Raw genomic sequence first — 24,091 nt, 5'->3', positions numbered from 1 at the left:
GTGCCAGTAAAGAACACATCTTACAAGACTGCCCTCTTCGCAGACCACGACAGCCTACTGAACCATCCTCTGTTGTTTCCTCTCCGCATTCCGGATTTGTTTACACTTTACCATTTCTGCTCTCTAGGACGACACCCAATCTGCTAACCACAGCCGCCTGTCCCGAGGCGCCAGCTGCAGCCGCCTGTCCCTAGGCGCCAGCTCCAGCCGCCTGTTCCGAGGCGCCAACTCCAGCCGCCTGTCCCGAGGTGCCAGCTCCAGCCGCCTGTCCCAAAACACGCCAGCTCCAGCAGCCTGTCCCCAGGTTCCAGCCTTTGCCTCCTGTTCCGAGGTCCCATCCTCTGTCTCATGTTCCGAGCTCCCAGCCTCTGTCTCCTGTTCCGAGGTCCCAGCCTCTGTCTTCTGTTCCGAGGTCCCAGCCTCTGTCTCCTGTTCCGAGGTCCCAGCCTCTGTCTCCTGTTCCGAGGTCCCAGCCTCTGTCTCCTGTTCCGAGGTCCCAGCCTCTGTGTCTGGTCCGGAGTCTCCTACCTTGGTGTCCGGTCCGGAGTCTCCTGCCACGGTGTCCGGTCCAGAGTCTCCTGCCACGGTGTCCGGTCTGGAGTCTCCTGCTGCAGCCTCTGCACCCGAGTCTCCTGCCACGGTGTCCGGTCTGGAGTCTCCTGCCGCAGCCTCTGCACCCGAGTCTCCTACCGTGCTACCTGGTTCCGAGTCTTCAGCCGCTGTCTCCAGTTCCGAGTCTTCAGCCGCTGTCTCCAGTTCCGAGTCTTCAGCCGCTGTCTCCAGTTCCAAGTCTTCAGCCGCTGTCTCCAGTTCCGAGTCTTTAGCCGCAGTCTCTGTTCCTGAGCTACAGCCTGCTCCAGAGGGGGGTGCTGCCCTTAAAGCCTGCTCCAGAGGGGGTCCTGTCCCTCCAGTCTGCTCCAGGAAAGTTGCCAGTCCATGAGGTTCAGGCCGAGTTGCCAGTCCATGAGGTTCAGGCCGAGTTGCCAGTCCATGAGGTTCAGGCCGAGTTGCCAGTCCATGCGGTTCAGCCCGAATTGCCAGTCCATGCGGTTCAGCCCGAGTTGCCTGTCCATGCGGCTGAGCCCGACTTACCTGTCCATGCAGTTCAGCCCTAGTTGCCACTCTATGCCGTTCAGCCCGATTTACAACTTGGTGCTGTCTGCTCTGAGGCTTCTCACAGCGCTGTCTGCTCTGAGGCTTTTCACAGTGCTGTCCCCTTCAAATCTGCCGCCCATTCCGGGCCTGCTGCCAAGTCTGCCGCCGAGTCCGGGCCTGCTGACAAGTCTGCCGCCAAGTCCTAGTCATCCTCTGCTGAGGGTGCCAAGTCTGAGCCGTTACCTTTCTGTGAGGGGCACATTTACCTCCTGCTTTCCTGCATCAGCCGTGCACCTGGTATTTTCTGCAAGCTCATGATTACCTCCTGCTTCCTGCATCAGCTTTGTACCTGGTATTTACTGCAAGCGAGTGTTTTTTACCATATTCGTGGCTCCTAGCTGTATTCCTGCATTCAACCGTGACAGAGATATATTTTCGAATAGTGTCGATTCTGAAGTGGGTGGCAAAATCATGATGTGACTGGATCACTATTAAATAACTTTTGTTAAAAATTTATTTAAAGCAAATAGCGCAGGGCACTTATTTATGTAATTGCGCATGCACTTATTTTAATATTGTGTGGGTATATTGTGAGATAGGAAGTCGTTATCTCTGAGTCCAGGGTAGAAAAGCTGTTTTTTTTGTTTAACCTTGCGTGTTTACAAAGCCTCTTGTGCATTGTGATGTGGGAAACTAGCTTGTTTTTGGTTTTTGTTGTTCTGTGTGAATTTCCGAACAGTCTGATGAAGGGCCACATGTTAATTAGATCTTTTGATGTGTGAAGGTCCAACATTGGAGGCAGGAACTTTTAATTAAGACTGGCTCCTGGTTTCTCTGCATCTGAAAACCAGGTGTAGGACATCACAGTGTTTCTAGAATTTCATAGATAAGTGTAAATTTTGTTAGCCTTGAAATGCATGTAAATCCATGTTTGTATAAATAGAGTATATCCTGATTCTAAAAATAGACTATTTCTGAACTGTATAAAAGATGAGCTGTGTGAGCATTTACGTGTTTTTCTGATTTCAACATCTGACTTGATCACTGGTACCACTAACCAGTGTTAGCAAATAAACCATCTTGCTTCAAAGACCTGCTTGAAAACATCTTCAATATCATTGTATTCCTGTGATCTACAGATTAGACCCTCTAATCCGTTCTCCGGCTGTTTTTGAGGTTTGGACCCAAGCGTTTCCAGTACCACTGCTCTGCCTGCTACCCAGCAGCCCTGGTCAATGTGATAGGCCAGGGGGGACCGATTCACAGCATCCCTGATCCATAGTAATAGGTCAGGATTACCAGCCCAGGTACACCAGCAACAAGACACGCTAGCAACGTCATTTACCCAGAAGAATCCCGGTACTGGATGCTAGTAAGGAGTCCAGTGGTGGCAGCCTTTGTAAGCCATGAGAAGGAGAAGGATGAGGAAGATGACGTGCAAGGAAGATTTGTAAATATGAGGTTTTTTTTCTGTTTATGTAGGCTGTTGAGTGTGGTAGGTGCAGGAGATAAAACAATTCATGTGTGCAGACTAGTGAGGAGGAAAGTTGTGAAGGGGAAATCATACTAGGGATTAGAATTAGAATGATTGAGTAACAAGGGGATTTTGAAGAGAAAAGTGTGTTGATAGTAAAAATGGGAGAGTGTAATTTGAGTAGGTGCATGGTGGAGAGATGTGAATGAATGTGTATTAGCTGGGAAAGGTAATGAGAGAATTGATCCAAATGGTGCAGGGCAATGCAAGAGGTGAAGGGTACTTTACCACCCCCTGGAAGGGGTTAATAGAGTAGGCAGTGTACAGCTTACTCCAAATGCCGTCCGCATGCCACTTGTCCAGGATACTGACAGTTAGGTGCAGAGGATCCAGCAGCCAAACATCTCTGTTCAGAGGGGAATGGAGGAAGCAGGAAACCACAATGAGCTCAATTGTGATTACTAAATTCCTCCCATGTTTTCATGGGTTCTTACTGGGTGCGTTTGTTTCCTTCCACACTCCAAAAACATTCTAGTAGGTTAATTGGCTGCTGAGAAAATGAACCCTAGTCTGTGTGTGTTAGGGAATTTAGGCTGTAAGCTCCATTGGAGCAGGGACTGATGTGAATGACAAATTTTCTCTGTACAGCACTGCGGAATTGGTGGTGCTTTATAAATAAATGGTGATGATGATGATATATCATTGGTTATCTTTACACATGCTGATTATAGCAATTTGTTACATGGCCTCCATTATTGGATACATGGGCAAAAATTACCGTATTTCCCCATGTATAAGACGCACCTTTTTCCCCAAAATTTTGGGTCTAATAACTAGGTGCGTCTTATACAGGGGTAGTAGCACTTACCCTGTCAGATGACTCCTCTGTCCGGTAAAGTCTTCTCTCTGTCAGATCCTGATGCTGGAAACCCGATTAAGGTCCTCTCTGCGATGACCGGATGTCCTTTCAGGACCTTGAGGATTGTCAAGGTCCTGAAAGGACATCCGGACATCGCAGAGAGGACCTTAATCGGGTTTCCAGCATCAGGATCTGACAAAGAGAAGACAGAAGACTTTACCAGACAGAGGAATCATCTGATAAGGTAAGTCAGAATTCACTATAGCGTTGTCTCTCCTCTCTATAAGCTGCACAAATACTCTGTGAAAAAATTGAGGATAATGTTTATCCTCAATTTTTTCACATGATTTATATAGGTGCGTCTTATACAGTGGAGTGTAATAGGACATACATGGGGAAATACGTTAATAGTTTTCTATGTCTGTAATTTAAGCATTATTTGTTTATCCTATGTAAAATTTTATATCTCCATATTTATAGCTCCACAGAATAGTATTTCTTAAGGTTCACTAGCTTGTTATGTTTTCCATAGTAGTAAGACAATAGGGTTAAGTTATGCCAATTAATTAACAAAGCATCTTCTATAGCAGATATAATTTACAGATCCATTTAGATGTGCTGGGGATTTCTTTTGTTCTTGTGTAAACTGTGGGGGGATTACCTAACATCCCAATTGTAGTAGCACATTTTTTTGCAGCACAAACCTTTAGGACAGGGAGACTGGTGGCCGCCTAGGACCCCAGAAGTGAAAATATTTTTAGACGCACTTATAAACTATATATGTATATAGTATAATATAAAACATATTAAATGATGCAAGGCTATATGCTCTATGTTCTTCCATCTTTCCCTCATTTTCCCTGTGTACTTCCACTTCTCCCCTGTTTTACCTCACCTTTCCCTAATGTCTCCCATATCCCTACATCTGTCTGCTTTGTGTACTTCTATTTTCCTTTATATCTATTGTGTCTCTAACTATTTTCTTTTGTGTGCTTCTTCACCTCTCCCTTATATCTTACGTTTCCCTTCTCTCTCCCCCTCTGCTCTGTCCCTGCGTCTGGTTATGCACTCACCTGCTATAGCAATTAATTGTCCTTTTCAAACACACTGGACTCTGTATTCATAGTAAAGTTTCTTATCCGCGTTGAAAGTTTTTCCTTAATTTCTGCAGTATAAATGAAAAAAAAACAACAAATACATAGGAATATACTAAATTAAATCAAAGTGCTAGAAACATTGTAATTGATAAATGAGACTGATTGGTGAATGAACAGCAGCCTGCAATATGAGCAGGTCCTTAGTAAAAGGAGAATAATTATGTTGTAAGGGGTACATATGGGTCCTGAATCATTAAGAAAGTAAGGCAAAAAACGAGTAAATGTTCTCTGGGACAAACCATGTTACAATGCTACCAATATTACCATGTTATTTTGCACATAAGTTAAATACTGGCTTCAAGCACTGATCATCACATTAATCTCCTGAAATACTGTATGCTACTATTGACATTCTGCTGATTTAATGAAGTGGGGACATGTCGGGGAAAGCAGAGATAATGATTGAATACAATTCAATGCCCTTACCCTAATCAAAGACATCTAAACATAAAGGTTCTGATTCATTAAAGAAAGCAAGGTAAAACAAATTAGCAGGTTTTCTCCTGGACAAAACCATGTTACATTGCCAGGGGTGCAAATGAGTTTATTATTTTGAACAAAAGTTAAATGCTGGCTGTTTTTTCATGTCGCACACAAATACTTGATAGCTTATTTGTACATTGAAATTTACAGTTAAGCTAGGACATGCCCTACCCTAAATATAAATGTACTATAACATTTTATATTTACATCCCTCTCCAATGCAACATGGTTTTGTCAAAGTGCAAAGTTACTCATTTGTTTCACTTTACTTTCCTTAATGAATCAGGCCCAAAATGTCTCTGTCAAGGCTTTGATAATCTACCGTACCCATAACTTTGTCCAGCTAACCTTTGATGTCATGTTTATTGTAACTTTGGAAACACTTATCATCTTTAAACTAGTGCTTCTGGAAATTATGGGAAATGCCCTTTTGTAATAGCCAATGTTTCCACATGCTACTTTCCTGATGTGCTTTTCTTGTTTACTCTTTAGTGGATTTGGTGACAAACGTACATAAAATTGTTGAGAGCCTAGTGCTCCTGCACATTTTGTGGTTACTATAGTACAAAAGGTGTATACAAAAAAACACTGATCCTCTTGGCATTGGCATATTATATAAATAATGCTCCTTGCTGACAACTTTGAGCTACAATTACATTGTGCCACATTGTCTTCCAGCCTAATTTGAAAATTCTGGCTTTCAAACTGAGAAAAAAGTCTGTATGCACTTGTTCATGATGGGCCTTATTCATTTTCAAACATAATTTGCGACTTGCATTTAAAAAAAAAAAAAAAGACATAGCTTGCACGCATGTATGTCTGTATTCAAATACAAGCGGATCTCAAGAAATGTTTCTATTTGAATATGGGTATAAGTACACTCTGGTTATATGTAACTTGCCGTATGCAAACAGACAGAACAGACTGCAGTACATGCACATGTATATGTGCAATATCAAGTCCCATCAGAACATGCAAAATAAAAAGAAAAAAGATTTTATAAAATGAATTTACAACTATTAATACTATAATCATTATTAAAAATATATGTTAAAAAAAGATTTTTGCATTTTTATTTTTACATGAAATATGTAAATCAGGATGTTTATAGTTTGTTACTTGCAAACACATTTTCTGGCATGTATACGCGTCCGTCATCTCTGTTAGTCGGCACTTACAAATGTCCTGTACCTAGTAATGAGACAGCTAAAAACCATAATACAATATTTACTGGATCAAGATGGTATAAAACCCATGATCACAATGCAGTTATACAGTATATGTATGAAATAGTAACTTTACTTATACAATACTACAACATATATTCAATAACAATCTTACATACCGAATATATAATTGTTCAACATAGATGTTACAATATCTATGTGTATGTACATAAAATACTATTATTGATTTCTTCTTAAATGTTTATGAGTATTATTATTATTATTATTATTATTATTTGTATTGCACCACAGATGCTGTAGTGCATAGCTTAGCAGTACAGATATAACATACATGGAAACAGTGACAACATGCACATGGGTACAGTGCAGAATAATAAATGCATGGGTGCAATTAGAATAAAAAAAATCATATGGCATACAGAAACAATTCAGCATAAGAAATGACAGGGATGATTAGAAAAACAGAGACTAGACATACATGATACCTAGGGTAGAGAACCTTGCACGTGCTTTCATACTAGAAGGAGAGAGAAGAGAGACAATAGGAGCTAAAGGGACATTAAGATTAATGGTCTAGGTGGGTGACAGAGGAGGTGGAGGCTAAGCAGTCGAACTGACGGTGGGTTGAATTAGATAAGGTAGTACCTTCCTCGTGTGTGTGTGTGTGTGTGTGTGTGTGTGTGTATGTGTTTGTGTATGTGTGTGCGCGCGCTTGTGTGTATATCTCATATTCTATTGTAATTCCCATGGACCAGCATTAGCTCAGCATTCCCATACAGTGCAGTGGTATCTAATATCGTAATCTACTGCAGATTCCTTATAGTTTAAAAAAATATTTTCATTTGAATCATCAAAAGAACAATATACATGACGTTAGTAGAACTGTAAAGTCATTTTGCAAAATCTAAACAAATATTCAGAATAAATTATTCTTTTTCAATTATTTGTAGATGAACATATATAAAAATTGACCTAATATAAACCTAAAATTCATGAGATAATTTAGAGTGTAATATAAAATATAAAAATAAATGGATATACACTCATAGATGAAAAAAAAATATTTCAAAATGGGAGCCTTTTGTTTGGGGAGTTTTGTTAATTGCTATTCTACATTTCATCAAATAAATATTTTCTTTTTTAGATATAATTTCTGCAGATTCCTTAGATCATACCTTGCTCAATTATACTGCTGCCAATAAATAATTCCTGTACATGACTCTTATTATTACTCATAGAATTATAAGTCCTATTAACATGCACAAACGCCAACATTTCCTCTTATATATGACAAACAACTCCATATGTGTGTGTGTGTCATTTATATATATATATATATATATATATATATATATATATATAATCACACACACACACACATATATATATATATATATATATATATATATATATATATATATATATATATATATACATACATATATATATATATATATATATATATATATATATATATATATATATATATATACACATACATACACACACAGTGGTATAGAAGAAATATTCTGCAGTTGATAAATTGGTGATACAGCTCTGGTTTACTCGTTGGCTATTTCAATCACCAAAAAGATTTTTTTGCACTACTGTTTGGTATCATTCTGCTCCTCTTGGTTGGACTCTAGATCATACTTGCCAACTTGCTGAAGTTGGCTTCCGGGAGCCTGCTGGGGGAAGTGGTCGTGATGGGGGCGGGGCTCCAAATTTGCGTCATTTTGGCCCCACCCCCTGACGTAATGACGCAAATGTGTCATTTGACAGTGGGGGGCAGGGGTTTTGGACCTAATTCTGCCCACTTCACTAGGAAGTGGCCAGATGTGGGAGATTGTCACACTCTCCCGGGAGTCCGTGAGACTCTCGCAAAATGCGGGAGTCTCCCGGACATTCCGGGAAAGTTGTCAAGTATGCTCTAGATCCAGCTATTGGACGCACAATTTCACATGGAAAAAGCTGTGTTACAGGGCAGGGAATGTAAAATCAACAAATGTGTGTGAGGGAGAAGCACAACACTTGATTATGTTGGAATCCTTAGGCTGCTATAGATATGCAAAATAAACTGTACACATTTGAACACCTAAGGTAAATGTATTAAATAGTGATAGCTATTGCAGCTTTAAATTATGTTGGCAAAGACGCCGAATATCAGCAATTTGCTAGAATTGCTACTTTTACCCCCTAGAAGTAAATGTATGAATTTGCAGGGGAAATTTGCTTTTACAAACCATCGCTGATTTAAATGCAAAGTCGCCAATTTCACTACAACACTTGGAGATAAAATTACATCTTAGCTCAAAAATGTTCATGTTTACGCAAACTGCAAAACAATTTAATTACCATTGTAGTGGTTCAACAACTTAATAATTTTTCTAAACTTATTGGCAAATACATCTAGGCTGGGTACACACTACAAAAACTTTTGACCAATTTGTTATCACTAACGATTTTACAAACGACCGAAGTTCCAATTAGTCTGCCGATTCATGTGTACACACTATACACGATTTACCTTCAGATCTGTGCTCTGTACAAGAGCATTATAGTTTGTCATTCTTGTCATAGTGATTAACGCACAAAATAAACTGACTTTTCCAAAATGTCAATATAAATTAGTTAGCTTCTGTGATTCTGAAATGAAATATTCACTCTCAGATCGAACAAATTTTTCCACCTACAGCACTCAGCACTCTCTATATTTAATAACGCAGACAAAATGACAGGTTCCTACTCTCTCTCTGGGCAGACAGTTGTGTGAATGCATACACAGTGCAGGATTGGAAGGTGGTTGGAACGAAATGTTTAAGTTTTGCTGAACAATCAAATGAAACAACGATCGGAACTTTGGAGCAACTGTCGTTCATCGTGAAAGTATACATCCTAATGCGATAATGGGCCAAACAGTAGTTTATAGGGTGTTTGGCCTGATAGTCAGCTGAAAACCCTGTAGGGCGCATCCAGCATTAGACATTAATTTCTGACTGTCAGTATGTGACTTCCCATGACTTTAGTGACTCTTATTATAGAGAATCTTACCACACAACTTTCTTTAAATTTCACTGCATGTGTCAGTCGCAACTGATTGGATGGATTCCATTTGGGGCATTGGGGGTGTAAGTAACTTAACTTAGGAGCTGGAGTACTTTTTTTAAGAAGTACATTAAAATTGTGTAAATTTTGTCTATATTTTTTATTCTACTATCTTCACCTGAAAATATAAGCCCTGCATTTTGTTTTGTTTCAGAGCATGGCCAGCTTAACACTAATATCTTGGAAAATATGGTTGACAGTTTTGAAAACCAAATCAACAGCTCGCAAAAGAGAAATCGTAGACATGCAAGTGACAATGATTACAACATAGAAGTTCTGCTTGGAGTGGATGACTCTGTTGTACGATTTCATGGAAAGGATTATGTACAGAAATATCTTTTGACACTTTTAAATATTGTGAGTAGTTTATTTAACCTTTAATTTGTTTAACAAAAACATTACCTTAATAAAGTGGAGGAATAGTTAATGTTTGTTGGTAAGTCGGGATGTACACTTTAGTCTATAGTGATATACAGAGGATTTTAATTTTAGGAAAGAAATTTCACTTTTCTTGACTAATTTATTTGTATTCTGCCCTGGGTAATTAAGAGATCATTTGCAGAATTATATCCTCTATTGCAATTCGCGTACATATTGCTTCTCTGTCACTGCCCAGTGAAAGGGTAAAATGTATAATAATGTCTTTATTTTTATGTAAATCTATATATTACTTGCACAGTGTTATTAAACTAGCTTGGTATGTGAACACTATTTTAAGCTGGTAGAGATCTGAGGAAAGCTAGTTATAGTTTTGTGCTGCAAATTTGCTAGTTTATTCAAGAATTAATGTGGTAATGAGGCAGCAGTCACTGGCAGAGTGGAGGGGGTGGGAGGGAGTGTGGGTAGAATGAGGTTGGAGATGTAGGTGGGAGAAAGGTGGCTGGGGTTTTTGTAGGTGTGGGGGAAGTGCTTCAACTGGATTCTGTAAGAAATGTGCAGCCAGTGTAGCGACTGGCAGAGAAGTTCTGCAGAGGTAGAGCGGTAGTAGACAAAACTAAGGAGGGCAATGGCATTGAGGTTAGAATGAATAGAGTTAAGGAGAGAGTCAAGTAGGCCAGAGAGGAGGTGGTTACAGGAATATAGGTGAGAGATTACAAGGTAGTGAAGGAGAGTTTTGGCTGCTTCCATGGGGAGAAAGGGATGGATCCTCAAGATGATCAGTCACAGTACCTACATAGGCCGAATAGTTTCCAGGACTGATGTGTTGTAATGTTGATTGTGCTATAATGTAGCCAATGGATATGCACCTTAAGAATAGTCAGTCAAGTCCAAGGAAAAATGACCAGAAAAATTGTCAGCCAATGTAAGGGACATAAGTAATCAATCAGATATAAAATATATTAAATGCTGGTTTAGAGAAACAAATCTCAATCTGGCAACAAAGCTAGCAGCCTTCCAGCACATTTTATAGTGAGGGTTGGTAGCGTGATGCTGACAACTGGGAGAAAATCATGTGGGAAACATTGCTCTTGTGCACAATTACAAAGCCCTTTATGTGAGAAAATAACTTTCGTGTGAGGATGTGAAAAGTTCTGGTTGCTTCTGTTCGGTGTGAACGAAAAGGTCACATGAGAAATCATACCATCTGTTGCCATGTAGTGACTGCAAATCTTTAACTAACATCATTAACCACTCACACATGCAGTTTCCAGTTTACCTATTACATACTGCTTTTGTATGTACTGACACAAACCTGTGCCCATTTAGCGTTGACACAACTAACAGGTTTAGAGCCACTAAAAGAGATGCAAAGACAATGGAAGAGTAGAGTCAATATGCAGAAAACCCAAGAAGGATGTATGCAGTGTAGTTGGTGAGCAAAAGTTATAGGTAATGAAAAGAGGAGAGAAGAGGGCCTTGCTCACTAGGGCTTACAATCTAAAGGAAAGGGGAAGACAAACGGTTGACACATAAGGGTGAGCCAATGTAAGGGATCTGTAGGTAAAAAGCAAAAGTGGGAGAGATGGAGAATTAAAGAGCGTGTAGTATAACATGGTGAAATGGTTAAGTGAAGAAATGGTTTGCTTGTCTAAACAGGTGGCATTTCAATTTTCAATGACAGTTTGAAGCTATACTGTATAGGCTAGTGGATAGTCTGATAGAACGAGGCAGATCATTCCAGTGTTGGGGGCAGCATGGGAGAAATCTTGGATAAGGATCTGAGACATACTTACAAGAGGTTATTAGAGTCATTAGTTGACCAGAGAGGGTGAGAAGGAGTATGTATGGAGATAAGGTTGGAGATTTAAGCTGGGTACACACTACAGAAATTTCGACCAACTTTTTATGCCGAGCGATTTTACATGCGATCGATGGTCCGATCGCCTGGTCCATGGACTGCATACACACTAGCCTTGTTTAGGACGATAAAGGGAAGAGCGGACGTCCCTTTAGTGACTTTTTACAGCTATGTTGTCGTGAGCAATGACTGTAATTTTGTACTCACTGTTGTGGATCGGAAGTTTATATACACTACACAACGGAAACGAGATTGGAACGAAAATATTAAATGGTACGACCAACCAAATGAGGCGACAATCGTCCATTTGGGCAGACTTTCGACCATCGTGTCACTGCACACACTGACCCGACTTTTGAACGAGCGGTCGTATGTCGGCTGATTTAGCCGATTATTGGATGAAAACTGTGTAGTGTATACCCAGCTATAGTGAAAAGTGGAGTTGTAGAGGGCCTTGTACGTGAGGGTGAGGAGTTTGAAGAGTATTATGTATGGGTAGGGGGAGCTAGTGTAAGATTTGTCAGAATGAGAGCGGTGAGAGAGGCAGATATGTCTAGCTGATGATAATTATAGCAATCATACATATAGCAGGAAAGATTACTGTGAGGCCAAGTGATTCAGATTTTTTCATCTCACACAAAAAGTGCAGCCAACACGGAAATGCTGATGGACTATCTCTTCAGAATGAGCCAGTTGATATTCGTACTACTCACAAGGCCCAGTTGCAGCCAATTGCTCGGCAGTTGGACAGTGGTATTTTTTTACGGAATTTAAGAAGGGGGAGGAATGTGAGGCTACATGATGCAGATGATTTACACTTTGGTTTTGTGACTTTGCGTATCTGCCAAAAGCAGAGAGGCCCTTCCTTTAAGTAGAAGGGTAACTATCAAGCAGAGAGGGTGGGATACTTGAACGAGTCATCGGAAGATCTTGCAACTGTGTTAACCTGGTGAACTCTATATCCACATACCTTGTACTGTCATTACACAATGTCATGTTTCGTTTGAAACAATCTGCCTAAGTGATTTCAAAGAACCCACTAGGACTGTACAGTCTTCAAAATTAGAGGCAGATGTGTAGCATCATTAAGATAATATATAGTAAGAGTAAGGTAACACTCTCCATGACACAGTAATCTTCTATAACATTCTTATACATAATGTAAAATATTTTAACAGTTTTCTTTACCCTTGATTCTTAACACACGTGTTACAACACTCATGCTTGCACATAATATTAAGTTAAACTCCATTCTCCCTAGTAGCTACACCATATGCCTCCATTGACCTGTATACTCCATATGCATCACAGTACACACTGTATGCTCCAAGTACAAATGTACAGTACCACAACCATATAATCCAAATACAAATGTAAAGTACCATTACCATATGGTCCAAGTAACATGTTTTCGCCATATTAAAACAAACACCCTTTCCTCAAAATTACAACAAACACCTTGCCCTCTATATTACATCGCACTTGGTCCTCTCCAAAAACTCTGGGAATGATACAAATTGCTCACCTCTAACACTTGTGCCTCCTTAAACTTAAGGAGACAGAACAGCCGAGGGAAGGGGAGGCCGATTCAGATTTAGACTCGGCCTTATATACGTCTATCAGGAGATGTATCTATTGCAACTTCTGAAGGGCTGGTTCGAGATCAGCGCAGATGACAATGATCATCAGATGGACCTTGCTAATGTAATAAAAAAAAAAAGGTTTTACCAGCGCTCATGGCCTAGGCTGATAGTGGCAAATCTAAGTATGCTAACAACTTGTGATCCACCTAGACAAAGCCGCTACCAGTGCTAGGCTAGGACAGGTTGAGTTGTTGCCACTATAAGCCCCAGCATGGGGTCCTTCTGTTGCAGTGTCACTCAGCCATCGCCTGTTCAGGACATGGCTGAATTAACCAGGGGAATCGGGCCTGCAAACAATGTGCCCACCCTAAAAGAAAACAGCCCGATGTTGGATGCACCATGACTTCTCCCAATAACCCTGTTTTGGAGTAATAAATTGTTAGAAGATATTTAGCTTTTTTTTGCTAATGCACTACTGGTCCCAACAAGCCCTGGAACCTGTAGTGAACCTGTAAAAAATGTATAAAATTACCACACAGACACTATGAAAAAAATACATTATTAAAAAATCATTTCCCCACACAACCTTGTTAAACTTTTTATTGCTCACCTAAAGCCCGGAGGATCTTTTTCTTTCTTCCAGCTTGAAATTCATGTGAGGAAAAAAATTAAAACCTAAAGAGGACAACATTGTCCTTGCGGAACACGACGGTGTCACATACCAGGCTCTCAGGTTCTTTCACTTACCTCTCCGGTGTCTTTCCAGGTAGTCCCTGCGGTCCTCAGGCTCTGCTGGTTTCAGATCTCTCTGCAAGATTTTGCCCAGTCTGTCTCCACTCCATAGATCCCTTCAGAATCAGGGTATGGGCGCCGCAATCTTGGATTCGGTCATGTGATTCCTCTCAGCCAATTAGGGAATAGCATCCTCCAGTTCAGGTTTCCCACCGAAACGAGTTTCTTGTGGGCTGCAATCTTGGATATAGTCACCTGATCCATCTCAGCAACTCAGAGTGCTGCTTCTGCTCAGCTGACAGCAGTCTCCAGTCAGGAATGAGCAACTACTATAAAAGGACTTCCTGGAGCCCTTACCTGTTGCCAGTGCAATGTTATATTTCCAAATGCCAACCAACTAAGGGTTTCCCTCCCTTATAGTAAAAATCAACAATATAGTCGTTAGGCACTCATTGACTTTTAATGATTAGTATATTTCTGTATATTAGTTAGTATATATAAAATTAGGTAACCACGGATTTATATAAAATACAGCTTATTTTATACTAAAGATTTCAATTTGGATATCGCTCATAAAAAAGCATATATACCATATCGATAAAAAAATGAAAGAGTAAATAAAATAAAATCACATATCACATTGCATAGAGCTCATACAATAAAAATTCTCCACATTTGTAGTAAAACAGCTTTAAAAAAGAATAAAAATTATTAGAAAGGTGATGGCCTCCAACCGCCTAAGTTGATGTTATCATATATGATCCCTATATCAACAGACCAAAGGATGTCCATCCAATTAAATGTAGTCCTTAGAATTCAGATGATATTGACTGCAGCAATATGTCCTTGTAAAAATAGCAAATCAATCTGTGGTAAAGGTAACGAATCAATCCAAAGTAGGACTTGAGCTTGTACCAGTATCTGAAGTTATATTGATAAAATAGAAAGATGATACTTGCAGTTGACCTGGGTGGTGTGCACACAGGAGTGTAGCGCCACGCGGCAATGCCGGATGTGAATTCTAAGGACTGCATTTAATTGGATGGACATCCTTTGGTCTGTTGATACTAACTAACATACAGAAATAAACTAATCATTAAAAGTCAATGAGCGCGTAACGACTATATTGTTAAGGGAATCCTTAGAACACTTGGACTCCCCCCAGGACATTGTGAAACATCTCTTCATTTCTGCGCCAATGCTGAAATATCACAATCCCAATTAGGCCTATAGACTGAACATTCGAGAGTGGACCAGCAGCTATTTTCTCTCAGACTTACAAGGATATCCTTCACTCTATTCAAATAGGGAGTGTGGTGCAGGATTTCATAATATCATCATTCTACCTTAACCACAGTTTCACCTTGTACCTCCAGACTTAATTTTGGGAGTAGCCATCTCTTCGGAGTTGCTAGATAGGATCCCGGTTGAAACACCAGCACTCACAACAGTTCCCAAAGCATCCAAATGAAAGAGATTCATTCCTCATGGTTGCTAGTTGAAGGTCCAACAATGGGGATAGGACTAATGATTGGTAGGGCATCAAGAGAGGAGGAAAATACTCACTTTGGTCCTCTGGGTATTTTGGTGGTTGACTGTTATGAAGGATGTTGACTACTTCATAAAATCCTGTACTACCTGTGCATGCATTATGGTGCCATGGGTCCTGTCCTGATGCCTCTACCAATTTCATAGAGACCATGGACCTATGGCTTCATGGATATCATCACGTTTCAAGGTAACACCACCATCCTGGTGGTAGTGAATTACTATTCCAAGCAAGCCAATTCATAGCCTGAAAAAATTGCAACCTGCACTTCAATGCTCCTTGATCTTCGTCAAAGAGGTCTTCTGGCTTCACAGACTTCCTATGGAGAACATCTCTAACCGAGAGGTCCAGGTCCTGGCTAAGTTTGGAAGCCTTCTCTACTGCTCATGTGGGTACCACTCCAGTAGAATGGTCAGATAGAGCATTCCAACCAATTCCTCAAGCATATTCTTTGTCTTGCATGCTTAGGACGACTAGTCCCAATTGTTTATGTGGTAGAGTTCTCATGGAACAATCTGGTGCAGGACTTCATGGTATCATCATTCTACCTTAACCACAGTTTCCACCTGGTAGTCATCCTCTCTCCACATGCCCTGCATTGGGTTCCTTCTGCAGACCAGTGTGTGCAGGATCTCAGTTGTAGACAGTGGTAGCTAATCATAAAAGATTTGCGGAACAGAGGAGTTGGGATGGGTCAATATTCTCAGTGGGCTAGAAAGTATGACTCTCCACACACAACATCACCATGAAGATTCCTTCATTTAAACTGGGGCCCAATTACATAAGTCCATACCCAATCAGCGGGAGGATAAAACTGGTAGCCTACATGTTACATCCTCCACCTTACTTCTGGATCCACATGGGAATACTTTGTAAACACCAGTCAGATATTCATCTGTGCACTGCTCAAAATGATCCTTGCAAGTTTGGGGCTTGATTTCAGCAAAAGGAGTTGGGGATTTGGTCAAGATTAACAATGCCTTTAATGCTGAGAAATACAGGCAGGTACAAATCCATCTGATTGGCTCCAAATTTATTCTGGATCAGGACAATGACCACCAACATACAGCCAATGTCACTAAGAACTATCTTCATCGTAAAGAAGAACGAGGATTATTGGAAGTGATGAAATGGCCTCCACAGAGCCCTGATCTCAACATCATCGAGTCTGTCTGGGATTACATGAAGAGACAGAAAGAATTGAGCAAGCCTACATCCACAGAAGATCTGTGGTTAGTGCTCCAAGGTGTTTGGACCAACCTCCCTGCCGACTTCCTTCAAAATTGTGTGCAAGAGTTTCTAGAAGAATTGATGCACTGATGCTGTTGTGAAGGCAACGGGTGGTCACACCACATATTGATTTGATTTAGATTCCTCTTCTGCTTATTCACTTTGCATTTTGTCAATTGACAAAAATAGATTATTAACATGTTTACTTTTGAAATCATTCTTACTTTGCAACATTTCTCTTCACACTTTTGCACAGTATTGTGTGTGTGTATATGTATATGCATATGTGTATATATGTATATATATATATATATATATATATATATATATATATATATATATACACATATACATACACACATATGTATGTATATATATATGTATATATATATATATATATATATATATATGTATATATATATATATGTATATATATATATATATATATATATATATATATATGTATATATATATATATATATATATATATGTATATATACATATATATATATATATATATATATATATATATATATATATATATATATTGGCAAAAGAGGCCTATTTGTCACTCCTCTCCTATAGGGAATTAGGTGAAAACCCATCTAGTCTGCAGAAGCAGGCTGCAGACAGGGTTTTCCCTGAGCTCCCCTTTCATAACACAAACACAAACACACACACACACATACACACAGGTGTTCCACATGGGTGTAATCGAGTTGTTGCTGGTTTGTAGTACTGAGGTGAAGGATAAAAACACTGTTTGTATTTGTAGGCGGGGTCACCAATGCCAGTTAGTGGCCAGCTAAGTACCCCAACGTTAATTTCCCTCTTGGTGCTTCTTCTAGCACACACACACACACACACACACACACACACACACACACACAGATGTACCACATGGGTGTAGTAATTGGTTTGTTGTGTTGTGATTTGCTTGTAGTGCTTGGGTGGAGGATAAACACTGTATTTGTTGGTGGGTCAACCGATGACAGTTATTGGCCGATTAAGTAGTGAGGGAACTACTGTTTAGCCAAAGGTAGAGTTGTTAGAGAAGGGTGATGCTTTAGTGGAAATGTCTTCTGTAACCAGTTGTTTAAGTAATTCTGACAACTGCCAATAAACAGTGAAATGGTTCAGTCAAACTGTGTGAGACTCCAGTGAATGCCATGCTTTATCTATATATATATATCTATATCTATATCTATATATATATATATATATATATATATATATATATATATATATATAGACAAAGAGAGTGGTCAGTATCCAGGCTTAGGTACAAAACATAGTAATCTAGAGCGGAAGCAATCTGGCAATCAAAGAACATTGTGGCTGTAACCGACAACCTTGCTTCAAGACTTCCACAAAGGGTAGGCAGCCGGGAAGAACCTCCTACACAGGATCACTCTACATATTAATTACAGCTACCCAGGTTTTTGTTCCAGCAACTGTGCTAGTGCAGTGGGAATGTGGTGCTACCTCACAATTAGTACTCTGTTTAATATAGAACATACAGTAGATAAAATAGCAGAACCATAACCACCTACTACAACCATCCCCCTATGATGTCCTCTCCCTTACTGAGAGCAATAGATCTATGAACTGTAGCTTGCAGAAATAGAAAGAGTAACATTTTTTCAAATACTGCATTTTGATAAAATTAAAAACCGTTAGCTATGCTGTTGATTCTTTTTTGTTCTTTTAAACTTTTTATTTATAACAGCAGAAAAACAATACAGGTCACAAAATCCGTGAATCATATATAAAGAAAGGGCAAGTTAGAAAGAACATTAAAATTCAGAAATTAAAATAAAAACAGTGAAAATCCAAATCTTTACAAACAGCTGGTGATCCTAAACAACTGTAAAACGACAACATGGCAGAACCTGAGATAAGGAGACTGTCAGGAGCCGCCTCCGCACTGACACTTGGTGCAGGAGACGGATGCCTGCACCTTCTCAGCAACCACATCTTGTTGCCTAGCAGCAGGACGCTATCTCTGCTCACCTGTCGGCAGCCAGCATGTCTGACCGCCAAAATCTCCCTAACCCTTTCAGGATGCACCTTATGGTATATAAAGCAGCCTCTGACACATGTCTAGTGCCAGAGTATTGGTTCACTCCTGCTCCAGCGTTTCCTGAACTTCTGATCCAGTGTGTTATTCGGTTCTGACTCGGCTTCCTGCGACTACTGTCCTGTGTTTCGTTTTGGTACCTCGCTGCCCGGCTGGTTTGACTATTTGGCTTGACCTGTCTTCTCTCTGCATCCTCCCTGTGTACTGCACCGCCCGGTTGGCTCTGACCTGGATTGCCTGACTACGCCTGTCTACTACTGTCGCTACACTGGTGACTGTCTTGGAGAACTGCAACCTGCGTACCCTCTGCAGCTAAGCCCAAACCCCCTTGCGGGGGTCCCTTGTGCATACTGGGGGTACATTAGACTCTGCGCCTCCCTGTTCAGTTGCGTCAATACCGGTTAGCAGCCATCTCTGCAGTTCCTTGATAGAGACTTTGTAGTTGTCATGCTTCAAAGTAAAGTAACAGCTATGAAGCCCAGGATGTGATAGAGAATATAGGTGTTTATTAATCAAAATGCAGATAAATAGTACAAACCATATAATGCGCAGGAATATCTGAGATGACTGGATACTGTTTGCAAGGAATACTGCAGATGCAGGAGGAATGATAGATAAAGAGGGATCCAGAGTAATGATGGTGAACAGAGGTACTGCCAGATATAAATACAATGAACACAATAATAAAGTCCTATAGTCCTGGAGGCAGGAACTGCCAATGCAAAGGAGCATGCAATGCAATGGACTGCAGGCAGATCCTGACAGTAGTGCTTTGAAAAAAATAACACAAAAGCTGCTGGGTTTTATGTCTTTTAAACGGGGTGTGAGGTCGGGTAAGGAGCTAAGAGAGGGAGAAAACGTTATTTTAAAGCCAATGAGAAGTACCCCTGGTACGAGGCACTAAATGAGTGGAGAGTAATAGGGAGAAGGAGGGGAAAGGTAGTGAGAGCAATCACAGCAATGTTGGAAACATTAACAGGGAAGAGCAACAAAGAGAACCGGACAGAGGGACCGAGGAAAGAGTGAAGGTGTTAGATGGTGCCAGGTATGCTAGTGCTATTCTAGAATTACTGGGGATCCCACAATCTTATGAAAAGTAGAGATCGTAGAGAAGGCTTGTGATGTATTCTATAGAAGCATTGTGCCAGACTCTATCAATAACAGCAGTTCTAGATGGTTGCAAGGCTTTCTTCCAGTCAGTAGCTACTTGAAGTTCAGCTGCTATATATATATATATATATATATATATATATATTATATTTATATAGTGAATAAGTTTGTCAGAAGATGTAGCTACAGCTTAAACTTGGTTTATAGTAATATGTATATCTTTAGATATGTGAATAGCAGTAACCTGGGTGATTAGTAGCATTATATCAATATCATCCCAAAATCCGGGTATAAGCTGCAGTTCCACCATATATGAGGAAAGTACAATTTTTCTCACAATTCCGCCAAAAGAGATCAGACGCATCATGATGTACCATCTAGAGTATACTTTATAAGTGTTTATAAGTGGTTTTTCTCCATAGCTGTGTTAGAAGGTTTCGCTATCTAACGACGAAAGAATGACCATCCTTCCTCAGTCATCGTTATTCCAAGGTTCCACTCCCTGCTCCCATGCCTGTTCAAATTACTCTACAGGTGGCGAAGGAGATGATAGAAGAGAGCTATATAGTATCAAGATATAGCCCCAATGTCTAAGATTATAGATACAGTGTCATCCAATTGGCGTATGGGGACGAAGTATGGATGATTGTATCTGGGACTGCATGAAACTTTTATTTGAACATAATAAAATTGAAGGGTTCTGCGGAGACTATACTTTTCGCATACGTCTGCAAAGGATTGTGGAGCATGTTCTTCTATTAAATGCTGTCCGCCAAGGTTAAGCTGGAGGGGAGGAGAGGTGCAACTGTGAAGGTTTCTATGGCACTGCAAATCACTTCCATTTTGCCCTGCTATGCATTTGGTGTAGTTGTGGAAGGCAAAAGGCAGTGATTTGTGGCAAATCACGTCATGGAGGTCCCATCCCTCACATTTTACTAGGAAGTGGGCAGGTCGCAGGAGAATGGCCTGCTTACCTGGGAGTCCCCGAAAACCTACCTGGAAGGCGAGAGTCCCTCAAACATTACAGGACAGTGGTCAGAATGTTGTTACTTGGTTAGCTTACCATGCCCTCAACTGAGTTTCAATTACAACCCATTATGAATGGTACCACCAATTTTCTTGTTACGTTTCTGTCCCCGTTTCTACCACTCTTTGTTAGGAACTCCCAAGCCAGTACAGTGAAACTCCGGGACTACTCTGAAGGCCCAGTGTTCGCTGGAGCCCCTAGTGGTGGGGACAGACTTGGCTGCGGGCCGACCAAGGGTCGAGTAACGTATACTGACTTAAAGGAGCACCTAGGAGTGGAGTGATTGGCGGGCTGTAGTGAAGAGGGAATCCAAGGTCAAAGGTCACTAGCACAGATACAAAATCCAGGGACAAGCGAAGGGTCAGACACACAGGCAAAGAAGCAAAATCCGTAATCCAGGCAAAAAGGTCAAGGTCAGAAGAGAAGGTTCACAGGTCCAGGAACAAGCAGAGGTCAAAACACGGGTAGTCAATCCAAGGTAGCAATAACCAACAGAGAGAACAAGCAGGCAGCAGAACTGAGGGCAGAACTCTATAACCGGCAATGAGGCTCAGTCCTCATTGCCTTAAATAGTACAGATGGCCAATCAGCACACAGTCCAGAATATGTCCTCAGCTGTAGAATAATAGCAGAGCCTGCAGCCAATCGTATCTGCAAAGTACCAGCAGAGACTAAAGCTTTAATCAGCCTTGATTGGCTGACTCCAACAGGTATGCAGGGCTGGCCTAAACCTGTGCGCACGCGCCTGGCTGTTTAACAGCTGGCCGGGCGCGGTGTTTAGAGAGACCAAAGCGTCCCGGTTGTTGCCCAGGCAACCGGGACACAGAAACCGGAAGTGACGCCCGTTTGCCGTAGCAACGGCCGGGACGTCACCAGCAGACCCCGGAGAGTCGCGGCGGCCGCGGGCACTAACAGTACCCCCCCTTGAGGAGGGGTCAAGAAACCCCGACATCCAGGCTTCGTGGGAAACTTCTTTAAAAATTCTTTAATGAGTCTCACAGCGTGGAGACGCCTCTGTGGTATCCAACATCTCTCTTCTGGACCGTAACCCTTCCAGTGGACTAAAAATTGCACTTGGCCTTGAACTCTCCTTGAGTCAAGGATTCTTTCAACAATGTATTCATGGTCTCCGTTGATAGTCAAAGGCTGAGGCCTATTATAGGAAGACTGACTGAATTTTCTGGAGCCACAGCTTTCTTAAGAAGAGAACAATGGAAAGTAGACGGTATTTTTAAAGAGGGTGGTAGCTTGAGCCGGAATGCGACTGGATTTATCTGTTTTATAATGGCAAATGGTCCAATGTATCGTGGCCCCAACTTCCTGCAAGGTTGCCGCAACCTGATGTTCCGTGTGAACAACCAAACCAGATCCCCCACTTTCAATGAACATGGTCTGCGATGGCGATCAGTGAAGACCTTGGATTTTTGGGAGGCTTGACCTAGTGCAGAGTGCACCTTTTTCCAGACAGATCTCAACCTGGCAGTAAAGGCAGGTGTTCCGGAATCCCCCCTGGGAAAAACAGTAGAGAAAGAGTTGGATTTTGGATGGAACCCGAGGTTGCAGAAGAACGGGGATGTGTGTATAGTGGAATGGCAAGAATTATTATACGCAAATTCCGCCCAGGGCAAGAGAGAGGACCAGTTATCGTGGAATTTAGACACATAAATGCGTAAGAACTGTTCCAAGGCCTGGTTGGTTCTTTCTGTCTGTCCATTCGACTGAGGGTGATATGCCGAGGACAGGCTGATAGTGATCCCAATGGATTTACAAAAAGATCTCCAAAAGTGTGCAATAAACTGGGATCCTCGGTCCGAGACAATGTCTTCGGGAAGCCCATGGAGACGAAAGATATGTGTCAGAAACAAGGTGGCCAAGGTCCTGGTATCAGGTAACTTGGGTAATGATATAAAATGTGCCATCTTACTGAATCGGTCCACCACTACCCAAATGGTGTTATGACCTGCAGATACTGGCAGGTCAACAATAAAATCCATCGAAAGGCCTGGTTGGAGCAGGTAAGGGTAACAGTAGACCAGAAGGACGGTTTCTAGCAGATTTATTTCTGGCACATTCAGGGCAGGCACGGACATAAGTCTCCACATCATCCGATAAGGTAGGCCACCAAAGCCAGCGAGAAAGAATTTCGATAGTGCTACGAATTCCTAGATGACCAGCAGAGCGGGGTTATTGTGACCCTCCATGAGGACCGATTTCCTAAGGTGCACCGGGACAAATAATTTGTTGGCAGGTGTCTGAACTGGAGCGATTTTCTGGAAGTGCCGGATAGTGGCTCCTAGATCCTGGGTGAGTCCGAGATGAATCGTGGTTGAAGGAACAATAGGCAACGGGTCAGGTGACTGAGGATGATGGGCCAAAAAACTTCGGGACAACGAATCGGCTTTAGTATTTTTGGAACCTGGACGGAATGTAATAATGAACCTAAACCTGGTGAAAAATAGTGCCCAGCGGGCCTGCCTGGGGTTCAGAGTTTTTGCGGTCTGAATATACTGGAGGTTTTTATGGTCCGTGAAGATGGTAATGGTATGTGCAGCTCCCTCTAACCAATGTCGCCATTCCTCCAACGCCAATTTAATGGCCAATAATTCACGGTTTCCAACATCATAATTACATTCAGCAGGCAGAAAATTTCTAGAGAAAAAAGCACAAGGATGTAAGTTTTTACTCCGTGGGTCTTTCTGAGAGAGAATAGCACCAGCACCGACATCCGAAGCGTCCACCTCCACAATGAACGGAAGTTCTGGGTCAGGGTGTCTAAGTACTGGAGCAGAAATGAATGCAGCTTTGAGAGCCGAGAAACTTTTCAATGCTTCCGAAGACCAGTCCGCTGGGTTAGCTCCTTTTCGGGTGAGGGCAGTGATAGGAGCCACTAACGAAGAGAATGAACCAATGAACCTTCGGTAATAATTGGCGAATCCAAGGAATCTTTGGATCGCCTTCAGGTTAGTAGGGAGGACCCAATCTTGGATTGCCTGAACTTTGGTGGGATCCATTGCGAATCTTGATGAGATGATGTACCCCAGAAACGCCACTGTGGACACCTCAAATTCGCATTTCTCCCGTTTAGCGTACAGGTGATGTTCTCGTAATTTAAATAAAACTTGGCGGACATGCTGACGATGCTGAGATAAGGATTCAGAATAGATTAAAATGTCATCCAAAT

General features: G+C 41.3%; 1 protein-coding gene across 2 annotated transcripts in view; it reads left to right on the top strand.

Annotated features, from left to right (window-relative positions):
* The window catches only part of LOC142152766 (A disintegrin and metalloproteinase with thrombospondin motifs 2-like), a 775,540-nt gene that overhangs the window by 178,037 nt on the left and 573,412 nt on the right, over nt 1-24,091 (top strand). For both annotated transcript variants that reach the window (XM_075209748.1, XM_075209747.1), the window contains exon 4: nt 9,515-9,717. In XM_075209748.1, the coding sequence (XP_075065849.1) occupies nt 9,515-9,717 (203 nt within the window). The remainder of the gene's footprint in view (nt 1-9,514; nt 9,718-24,091) is intronic.

Source organism: Mixophyes fleayi, chromosome 4, assembly GCF_038048845.1.
Source record: "Mixophyes fleayi isolate aMixFle1 chromosome 4, aMixFle1.hap1, whole genome shotgun sequence".
In the NCBI taxonomy this organism is placed as follows: Eukaryota; Metazoa; Chordata; class Amphibia; order Anura; family Limnodynastidae; genus Mixophyes; species Mixophyes fleayi.
The sequence above is the reverse complement of the archived record's forward strand: the minus strand, read 5'-3'. Positions and strand labels throughout refer to the sequence as shown.